Source organism: Gastrolobium bilobum, unplaced genomic scaffold (assembly GCF_033153095.1).
Source record: "Gastrolobium bilobum isolate Gb01-03AN ecotype WA unplaced genomic scaffold, APGP_CSIRO_Gbil_v1 utg30775, whole genome shotgun sequence".
Lineage (NCBI taxonomy): Eukaryota > Viridiplantae > Streptophyta > Magnoliopsida > Fabales > Fabaceae > Gastrolobium > Gastrolobium bilobum.
Genome location: NW_026897554.1, coordinates 87868 through 99878, shown reverse-complemented (window position 1 = coordinate 99878; position 12011 = coordinate 87868). Strand labels below are relative to the sequence as shown.

At 31.2% G+C, this 12011-nt stretch overlaps 1 protein-coding gene across 1 annotated transcript; it reads right to left on the bottom strand.

Annotated features, from left to right (window-relative positions):
- Nucleotides 1-10325: 10325 nt before the first annotated feature.
- On the bottom strand, nt 10326-10955 carry LOC133308017 (vacuolar iron transporter homolog 4-like). Its single transcript, XM_061508606.1, has one exon. It carries the CDS (start codon nt 10953-10955, stop codon nt 10326-10328), a length of 630 nt encoding a protein of 209 aa, XP_061364590.1.
- Between the last annotated feature and the right edge of the window lie 1056 nt (nt 10956-12011).

Below are 12011 nucleotides of genomic sequence, written 5' to 3'. Positions count from 1 at the left end.
AGCGGGGCGGGGCGGGCTGACTCATTTTTTGGCGGGTTGGGACAGGGCGCGAGGCGGGTCACCCACTTTGCCACCTCTAGACACGCCCCATAGGAGGCGTGATCCGGAGGAGAGAGACACGCCCCACAGGAGGCGTGATCTGTGTGGCCTATATATGCCCCACTTTTTCATTTTTCCCTCTTCACACATTCTCTCTAAAAATAACCTCTGATTTCTCTCTAGATTTCGTCTTCAGCTTTTTGCACAACGAAGCTCTGTCACTCAAGTAATCTCAATATATGCTTTCTAGTTTTTAATTACAACAACATATATATTATATTAGTGATGTAGGAAATAGTTAGTGGCTTAGAAAATGGTTAGTGGCTTATGTTAGAAAATGGTTAGTGACTTAGAAATTGGTTAGTGACGTAAGGTATGATTAGTGAACTAATATAATTATATGGAATAGTAATAAACGAACATATACTTTTAAATAAAAAATACATTTTAATTTAATTTTTTTAAATATTAGAGTAAGCAATATTAAACCCTAAACCCTAATTGCCATGGACCTTGGATTGGTAAATTTTTTAAATACTACAGTTGTACCGAGTTGGGTACATCATTTTACTAAAATAAGAAGTTTTTATTCCATTTTAATCCCTTTTTTTATTCATTTCCTTTTATGCCCATATTATTTTCTAATTTGGGAATGGTACTACCTACGACGGTAATACCCAAAGTTTGCTCCTTGGATTGAACCTGAACCCTCGGTATATGATTCTTTTTCACTCAAATGATCGCAATCAATATATATGTAATGTGAGATTCTATCCCAAAAAGGAGTAACAACATTATCACCTGCATGTACTAATTAATAATAGTAACAACAAGAATAAATTACATCAACAAAACCATATACGCATATATGAGTTGTTTCCTAACATACCTTCAGGATGTTGTGGTATTTGACTCGAGGCCATGTCATGATTTCTACGATTTGAGACTCCCACAAATCATGCCATGGCTGGATTTGAGTAGAGGACCTGCTACATTCTCTGTCATTGTCTGAAGCACTCGCATCCTCCGCAAGAAGACGATCTTCCATTGCAATATTTTTCTCATCATCATCATCATAGTCGTCATCCATAACCCAGGAAGGGTCATGTTCAGCTGCTTCAGACATGTTAACAACTGGAACAGCAGATGATGATGCATTACAGGGAGAATTGCAAGCAACTGACCTCATAGGTAAAACAACATTCTCTGCTCTGGCAATATCCACGTACAACTCTAAGAAATCTTTTCTAGACTGGTTCAAGAATTCTTCCATTACCATATCTACGTCTTCGTCATCCATCACTTGCAAACTAATGTATTGTTCAGATTGCCATAATTTTGTCGTGACCAGAGTGATCGATTGGGTATCTTCGAGGCCTAATTTTTGGCGAATCGTCTGATGCAGTTAGGAAACTGTTGAGTTCCGCTTAATACGTTATGGCTTTTTTCTCCTTCAAAAACTACATTGCGACGACCTTTCATTTTTCTACCATTATAATATAGAACAACACGAATAAAATCAGAATTTGAGCTCATTCTTAAAATATTAATGAAAAATACAAAACAGAATATGAATAAATAAGTAAAAAAAATTATGTAAATGGATAATAGTTGTGAAGAGTGTGGAGAGGAGAAGGGTTTAAATAGAGAAGAATTGAGACACTCATGCCTTGATTGGGCAGGTTTGCCACGCAGGTCACACCCTCTGTGGAGCGTGTTTCTCTCATTAAACACGCCTCATTTGGGGCATGTCTCTCTCTTCCAGGTCACGCCTCTTGTGGAGTGTCTCTCTCTCTTAGAACATGCCCCAGTGGGCTCCCTATGGGGCGTGTTTGAGTGCTGTACATTTATAAATACATTTAAAACGACTATGTTTCCGTAATTTTTTTATTAAAAAAGAAATATTTAAAATTTTTTGCTCGGAATTGAAAATAATGCTGGAATCTAATGCGTTCATACTTGGAAAAAACTGCCTTAGGTGGTGTGACCATAATCTATTCTTAATATAATTATTTATTTTAAATAATTGTCATTTTCTTAAATTATTTATCACTCTAAAATAAAACATTACTTTCATTTTTATTCGTATGTATTTCTATTAAATAAAACTAAAAGTGAATTAATAAAATAAAAGAATAATAATTTACTCAAATATAATTATATTTTACAAATTAAATATATTTGATAAATATATTTATGATTTTATAGGAATTCAAATCATCTCTCTCCTTAATATACAAAATACTTCCAATTACGCAAAAAAGAATTAAATAGTAATTATTTATATTCAATGTGCAAGATTTTAAAAAATATACTTTCGATGTAATTTTTTTTAAAAATAATAGGTCTATCGTATGTGAGAATTAAAAACTAATTATTGTCATAACAGAAGATTATAAAAATCCTAAAGATAAAATTTAAGTAGTTGCGTGTAGAATAAAATATGCAGGACTATTTGGTATCAACTTGAAAATTTTCAGAATATGTATAAATTTCCAATAAATATTACTAAAATTAACATAGATTGATATTTTATAAATAATAATGAAACATATGAATTCTTTTTTTTAATTATATTATTATATTTAATATTTTAAAATATTTTTTTTAAATAATTGTTTCAATATTAGAATATTTTATCATCAATTTTATTATTTTAAAAGTAATTTTTTTATAAATAGATGATAAGAGATTATATATATATATATATATATATATATATATATATATATATATATATATATATATATGAGATGTGATACGGTGAGACAATTACTCTCTAATGGTATTATTACTGATCCCTTAACTAAAGATCATAAAACTAGAGAGTTAAAGAAAATTTTGTCTAAAGAAATGAACTTTGGACCAATAAAATGTTGATCATTGCGGGCACTCTACCTAAAAAAGTGAAAACTCCATGAACTAAGTTCAAAGAGAAAATCAAGTGATGATTGATGGATATACATTATTGTGGAGTTTTTCAAACTCATACTCATTATTGGAAAAGACAGTGCATAAGTATAGAGTAAGCAAGTAAAATTTTAATAATTTTTTATTCTGGTGTGTTCAGATGGTGGTATGTTGGGATGCAATGTCAGAATTCACCTATGTAGGTGTGAAGTGAGGGCCGCTTCCATGAGAATATTGCAAGGCCATATTCTCTAACGCACTCGCAGAACCAAGAAGTGTCCACAGCCAAAATGGACACAAATATAGGCTGTGGAACAATTTTGTGTTTTCTATTGTCTTGGTTTACACACAAGGTCGACGGCTATAAGTAGGCATCGCATCCACCGATTGATCGAGTAAATCTGATAGATCTCACTAGGGACGATTACAAAGTATTGCGTCTGCAGAACTCGTTCAGTTATACTTCGTTGATCAACCGCATATTGCATTTGAGTCTCATGCATATAGTCTCGATAATGAAACTTCTTATTCATGTGAGGAATTGTTGGAATTAATTTTTAAATTAATTATTTTATGAATAAAAATTTAATTTAAAAAATGTGTTAGTGGGGGGCGAATTTTTTTTTATATTATTAAGAAAAGTACATACAATCATATATGAACCTAATATAAAAAGTTTGAAAGAGTTTTATTACAAAATTCAAGGTCAATTCACTTAACTCTTGCTCTACGTTTTTTCATATTATTAAACTCTTCTATAATTGAATTTGTGCTAAAATTCAAAATAATTTTTTTTTCAATATATGTAATCAAAGAATTATCAAGAAATTAGTCTTCCATTCAATTTCAAAGTCTGGTCTTGATTATCTTCCATTCGACAATGGATGCGGGCTCTTTTCCTTACTCGATATTTAGCTCAAAAAATTGAAACCCCTGTTTGTTTTTTGTTGTTGTCTTCTTTGACAATGATTTTCGCCACCCTCTTGATAATCAAGTGTGCCTGATTTTAAATTTTTTTCTTCAGCCCTAAAAGTTTGCTACTTCCTTTGAAAAAAACTACAATTTTAGGCTCTGATTAATTTCTGTTCTGCAGAACAGTTTTTTAATTTTAAAAACAAAAAATTAAAAAATTTATTTGGTATGAGTTTTATGTATTTGTTGTTCTAAAAACAACATCTGTTTTTTAGTTTTTAAAACAAAAAATAGAGAACACCTCTTACCTTCTTTTTGTTCTCTTTTCCTACTCTTACGTTTAAAAGTGACAGAAACACGGAGAACAACATCTCATTAATGGCATTGTAGTAATTATAATCAAATAGATTTATTTTCATCTTTTTTCTACAAAACAGTTTTTATAAGTTGTTTTACAAAATAGTTTTAAAAATAAAAAAATAAAAATACATCCAAACACACCTTCGATATCTAAAGTTGTGTTTGTTTAAGCTTTTTTGAAACTTTCAACTCAATTACTTAACTTTTTTAGTCCAAAATTAATTTTTTTCAGCCCAAAATTATATATATATATATATATATATATATATATATATATTAAAAAAAATCTAAAAATCAGGGACCGCCCCTGAGTCCGCCTATGCCGTTTGGTGGCCGAACGGATGTTAACAGAGTAAATGTAAATGTTACCGGAAATCATTTATGTTACCGGAAATCATTTAATAACTTGTGAGATATAATGTTCAAATTTTCATTTGCTACGTTATTCCGTTGATAGAAAACTCTAACGCGTTAGGATGACTTTGTTTGGTTCTCCCATGCACAACCTGTGTTAGTTTAGGGTGGCTCATTTTGTCATGCATATTTGTACTCTAGCAATAATGTCTAATTTTTTTAGGCCTAATCCCACTAGCTACTATATGATCCAAGTTTCAGTCATATATGATATAGTAGAAACTCGCGATGTTTTAATATTTGTTGATCGACCCAATTTATTAAAGTATTAGCTGCCTATCATTAATTATTTACATGCCCAGATATATAACTGCACGGAATATTCCAATTTCAGCCTGGGAATATTCTTTTTATTCTAACCTGAATATATTTAAGAATGGAAAAGACTAAAATATCATTTTCTAGGTCAATTCATCTTAAATGTTGCAGGATTTATCATTGATTGGTTGATAAACCAAGAAATTGAGAGCTATTCCTGTAGTAATTTTGATCTTGCCAATTTTATTATTATTATTATTATTATTATTATTATTATTATTATTTATTTTTTGTATTCGTTTTCATAGAGTTGACTGAGTTGATATTATTTTTTTTAAACACGCTATATATGTCAGGCTCCAAAAGTTTATTTCAAGAAGCCTATTGGCAGTGTTAGCGTTTCTGGCCACAAATTAATTCGAGCTGGGGTGTGCAGATCATAACAAAATCGGAGCATGTTAATGCATGCTCTTAATTAATTTCCAAAAATGTAGAATACCTTGCTTTTAGTTTTCTATATTATAAGAGTAAGTAAGATATTTTCTAGTTGGGTATAATAAAAGTGTAGGTATTCCTTTATTATAAGTAAAAAAAAAATGAAACTCGAAAGATATTAATATCAACCATAAAGGGGTGAATGGAATAAGTAAAATTATATTAATTGCTTATTTCCAATTTTAACGATTAATGTACAAAGTTTTAAGTACTATATAAATTCCGAAGATATTTTATGCTTCTAGATATGCCACAATCATGAAGAGGCTGAATGGACATGCTCCCATATATATTTCTTTGGTATACCTTGAACCGAAAAGGATGCAGATGTTTTCAGAAAGAAGTACAAGAATGCTTGAGGAATCCATCATATAGCATCATACATAAGTGAAAAAAATTTGTCTTTGTACTTTGCATAATTAATTGAAGCAGCCAATTTAGAGTTTACAACTATAGTTGGTTTGAATTGTGCTTATGTTGCGTAGGCTTTATCAGGATTTTGACGCGCTTAATAACATTTATAAGTGTCCTTGCTTTTCATGCTTACTTGGCCTTTATTATTAATTATTATTATTATTTGGTCATTACTTGGCTGTTATTAAGCTAGTGTTCAATTTTCTTCTTGAAAGCACTATATAGTTCCAAGGTAGCTAAAATAAAATACATGGATGAAAAATTACCAAAGAACTATAACGTTTATTTTAGAGATGTTCTGATTTATTTTGTTTGCTTAAGCATTTCGTTTAATAATTGATATGTATAAAGATGTTTTTCAAATATTGATCCATTCTTAACATCAGTTTTATTATAACTAGACACATATTTAATATTAAATGGAGTGTTATGTACGATAGGTAATGCCTAACTGGAATCACTGATCTTAACGGTGTTGTACTGATATTTCAAAAAAATTGACGTGTTGTGTCCCACACTTCCCGATATTCTTTGACACTCTCACACTCCTTGATACTTCAACACGCATTGCAAAGACTCAAAAAAGATTCAAAAATTGCGTTGCTTTTTTAGTTCAAATTTTTAGATTCATTGAATTACGATTACCAATTTCCATATAAATATTTGGGATATCTTATGTTTCTTTATAAAATTGATGGGTATTATAAATTTAGCTTCACTTTTTTGTTAAATTATTGAATATTAAATATAATATACACTCTATAAATTAAAAATATTATTTAATATCAAAACGTGTCCTAACGTGTCAAAATCTAATATTTTTTAGAATTAACATGTCGAGATATCATGTCACATCTCATGTCCCGTGTCGGTATTAGTGCAACATATATAAATCTTACCGATTACAATATACTTGAAAGAACCTTGGTTTTTTTTTTCCTACTAAAGTTTTCCTTCTGGAAATCGATTTCATTTCAAAGCAGGACGACTTTTTTATTTTTGAAAAACAGAATTATGCAAACTACTTTGATAATAAGTTTGTACTTTGTACCATTATGAAAAGAGTGAACGGAGACTTCTTGAAAATGGAGTCGTACCAATTAAATTTTTTATTTTTGGTAACGAAGGACCAGTTTTATTTTATTGAGTTAAAGGAACACCTTAAGACTTAAGTAGAGATTTACAAATCCCAATTAGAGGCTTCATAATGTATAACGGGTAATTAAAAACACTTCCGTTGATAGGATATTTTTCTAACAAATAACTTGGTGGTCATCTAGACAGAGTACTCGTCCGACTTTAATTTTAGATATTATTTGAATAAAGAAAATATTAATTTTATATAATCATTAAAAGTCTTCCAGATATTTATATTGGCGGTTTATTTATAGATTCCACATAATTTTTAAGTTGAAATAAAAAAATGTGAAATAGAATATAATTATCAAAACAGTAAATGACAATAAATAATTCTGAATTAAAAGCTTTAATTTAATTTAATTTTTTCTTTACCATAAACATCCGAAAAGTTTAAACGCATGCAGAATCCAACAAACGAATATAATGCAAATAATATACAATTAGGTCATATAATTATTTAATTTTAAATATGAGTCTTTTTGTTATATTTTTTAAAATTATCAGTATGTTTATATTAATATATTTTGTTCTAAAATTGTTTGAACAAAAACTTTTTAAATATTTTAATTATTATTTTTTCTTAAATTACTAATTAAAGTAAATATTAAATTTTTGTCTTTCTTCAGCATGATAATTAGTTTTTCAAAACTAAAAGTCAAAGATATTAGATGTTATAATTTAAGTAAGGGAAGAAATGACTAGTACAATTATGGTAATAAGAAATGATATCATGTTTATATATAAAAAAGAAAAGAAATGATATCATAAGAGAAGAGATGCTATAGTCTGTTTAAGTGAGGGAAGAGATGACACGCACTTCCTTGCTTAAACAAACCACCCGTACGTATAAAATATAAAAATAATGCTATTCTCAAATCAACGCAAGTTCTCAAACCCCCACATGGCCATATCTCACTATAACTGCGGATTTCTGTCACTATCCAATTGTGTTTGACTTACTCTGGCGATGGAGACCTCTCTAATCTCTATCCTATTTGCTAATAAAATAACATAATGGCTTGTGGGTTGCGTGTGCAGTACACGTTCCTTATATTAATTTGCTTCTATTACTCTCAAAATCCTCAGCTCAGTCAGAAATCACAACTTGATGATCCTGGTTTTTGCCATTTGATTATGTCTCATACTTATATATGGTTGGTTATATTTATGGAACAGGACATGTATATGGTTTAATCTATTTTTTAGCTGCTAGATTTGTGCCAAAACTGACCAATGCTTGGTTCAACTTCAGTAGCTAAAGCTGTGGGATTGAGTCCATTCAATTTAATTGTATATTTGAAAGTAGATTCGGCTAATAAAAAGCCCATTCTTCTAATAGAAAAAATAAAGTAGAAACCAAAGTTCAAGACTCTTCTTTTTCAAAAAAATTAATATATCATTCCATTAAGCTCCCACTGTTTAATTAAGATTGAATGGAAAGTATTTTATTAATATAAACGTACATAGCCTGTAAACTGTAGCCGACAATGATTAATAAAGGAAAAAGGCTATTATTGAGTAGTTTTATACGCACTACTTAGCTTTAAAGTTAGAACTACTGGGGGGATAATCTCCTAAAAAAAGTTAGAAATACTTTTTTATCTAAAAAAGAAAAAAAGAAAACTAAAAATGACTTTGTTGTTGGCTCCCATGTTATTTATTTTGGGAAAAAGAGTTTCTTCAATAAGTTCTTTGTCCTTCGGACACTCCACCACCAAAGAAGAATATCTTTTTATGGCCACTATAGAAAATGAACTTCTTTTTCAGCTATCTAATTTAATTTCCTATTTACAGTTTCGAAATTCCTTCATAAAGGAAGAAACCAACTACCACTTAACATAGAAGCTATTTGACATACCAATATATAATGCTTCTATTAATCGGCTAAAGACCCTTTTTACATTTCCATTCTTTTAAAGATTGAATGAGGGTTTTCACCCACACAAAAAAAGTGATTGATTGAATAATTGTGTCTGTATGTTTGTTGGGGAGGGGGGAGGGGGGAGGGGGAGGATCCGTTCATGATGGGCACAGGATTTACGGTGATGTTCAAAGGCTCTCCAAAGTCCATACTTGATGATCTAAATCGATACCTACTTCTGTGATTGAAATATATTATCTCAAATTTATGAAGAATATGGCATGATTTCTGAGTATTCCTAAGTGATATTGACGTTGTAAACTTTGTTTTTTTCCCGATTAATTGGCCAGGTTGGTAATTCTGCATGGATTTTATTCCTTGTTTGTTGTGAGGGGAGGACACCTTCCATTTAACAGAAAGAGAAATCTACTCAAGGCACAAACTCATACAGGATTTAAATCCATTGCATAAGCCTTATCATTAAATATATTGGATGATGTCAGGAGGTTATTACACGGGTTGAACTTGTTGATAGTCCTCGAAACTATTAAATTATCTTCTTTTTAATTGTGCCACTCACCTTTCTCTCTAGTCAATATTTATGATGGAGTTAGGGAGGGGTAAGAACTGACAATTGTCCCCTTAAGCTCATACAATTATCTCACCTTTCTCTCCAGTCAACATTTATCTTACCTCATTTAGAATTAAGAGGAATTCAATTGAGTGTAATTTCGCCTCTTATCCTTCAAGCTGAGACTTCGAGTTTTCTTCTTTATTATTTTTCATCCACTATTCTGTTATCCTAATTAAATTAGTATGAATTTTACTTCATTCATTTTCTCTCACAAAATTTTCTGGTTCCGCCAATCTTGATCTTTGCAAAAGAAAAGATCTTTTTTATAATAATTGAATGAATATTTTTTCAAAAAATTATTTTAATTCCTTTTACTTAAAATAATCGTTTATTAAAAAATTCTAAACAAAATTATTCCATAAAATTACTTTTTTCAATATGAATCAATTTTGTGACTTTTTGTCAAATACAAGAGTAATTATAAAATTATCTCCTCCCACAGGATTTGAGCACCTGCACCGTGCTGAGTCAAGTGTGTTTTGCTTCTTAGCAACTAGTTTCTTTTAGTTCTCAGTTATCCCCCAGAAAAAATAAAAATAAAAATCCATAACTTGTTCAACCATTTTCTTGGCCTCGCAGAAAATAAAAGATAACCAAAGCATATATTGGATAATGAAATCAGAGCCTCTATTAATTGTTGAAAATTTGTAGTACAAATATATTCGAAAACCATACTATTGTAACTTTAGATTTGGTACAGCTTGAGGCCACATTATTGTAACTTTAGATTTGGTACAGCTAGCTTGAGGCCACATTAACATATAATTCATAAACATATATACATATTAAACTATGAAACAAAAAAACATGCATCATCAAATTAAAACAGATCTAACTGGGAAAGAGACAACAACAACAACAACAAAAATGTGTTGGAAAACATATGGATTAAACTCCAAAATGATTAACAAGCTTTGTTAAGCCAAAAGTAAGTGCCATGGCCAGCCATCCTCCAAGCAAAACCCTCAAAGATGACTTAAACAAGGGTGCTTTCCCTAGAACAGCACCCAAACCTCCAAAAACAATCAAAGCAAGGCTCACATCAGCTACCACCACCCCCAACCTCATCTTATAATCTATTATAAACGCCGCCCCAAGAAGCGGCACCGCCGCACCGACAGCAAAGGCAAGGGCGGAGGCTAGGGCAGCGTAATAGGGGTTAGGCAAATTCTCTTTGTGATCAGTGTTTCCTTCTCTTTTCATCTGAGAAAGCTCAATATCATACTGTGCATAAACAGAAACAAACTCTCCAATGGCCATGCTGCATGCACCAGCAACTAAACCTGCAATACCAGTAAGAATCATGGTCTTAGAATCCTTACGGACAGCACCAACACCCATCATGAGCGATGCTGTTGAGAGCAAACCATCATTTGCACCCAAAACAGCAGCTCTAAGCCACTGTGCCCTCTTTGCATAGTCAAGACCCTCCACCTCTTGACCTCTTTGTTGTTCCACATCGAAGTTTTTGACTTTTGAAGGGTTTTCCTCGTTGTGGCTTGGTTGAATGTCTGCCATGGATAATCTTGGCTAGCTGCAAATGATATAATTAAAACAACTAACTAAACAAGTTAATTAAGAGAATTAATGAAGGAAATTATGAATTGAGATATTGAAGTGCATGTGGAGGACACACGGCATAGATAAAAGTATATATAGATGGAGAAACAATTGTGGGAAGAGAATCTGGCAGCGTGCGCCATTTAGGATAGGTGAAACTGAAAGTACGTAGTTGGAATATAACGCGTTCACACTGGTCACCATAGTATAATAGTATATAAAATAAATGGTACTTAAATTAAAATAAATTATTATAGTATATAAAAGAATTTAGAAGGGTACAGGTTTAGCATGTGATATTAATGTATGATCAAAATTAGGGTTTAGTCAATGGTCACCATAGTCAAATTTTAATTAAATTGGAGGGTGCCCCATGCCTAGCTAGCTTGTGGTGTGCAGATAACAAGATTGGAGCATGTCAATGGTGATTCCATGAATGACAATATAGAACACGTTTTGTTCTGGGCATATATGCCACAAACCTAGGTCGGTAGTTGGAATGACTAAACTCCCATATTCGTTTTGGAATGCACGCTAGTTCAAAGAACGTGTTGTTGGAGACTTTTGTACGGTTTTCTTTGCTGTGGCTTGGTTGAATATCTGCCATGGATCTTGGCTGCAAATGAAACAAAATGTAAAACATGTTAAGATATTGAAGTGTGGAGGGCACACGCCTTGAGATAAAGGTGTTAATATTGGAATCTAATGCGTCCATACTTGGAATAATGTAATATATGTTAGAATCTAAGTGAGAAGAGATAAAGATACTTAGGGCAGATGTGACTGAAAGTAATGTTGGAATCTAATGCGTTCATACTCGGAAGAAACTGCCTTAGGTGGTGCGACGATAATCAATTCTTAATGTAATTCTTTATTTTAAATAAGGGAAAAATTTTCTGCAGTTATTGCAGATAACTTATCTATATTTATTCACAAAACAACGCTGTTTTGGTATTGAAATCTTAAAAATTATATAAAGACTATTATAACTTTGAAATAAATTAAAATTATAAA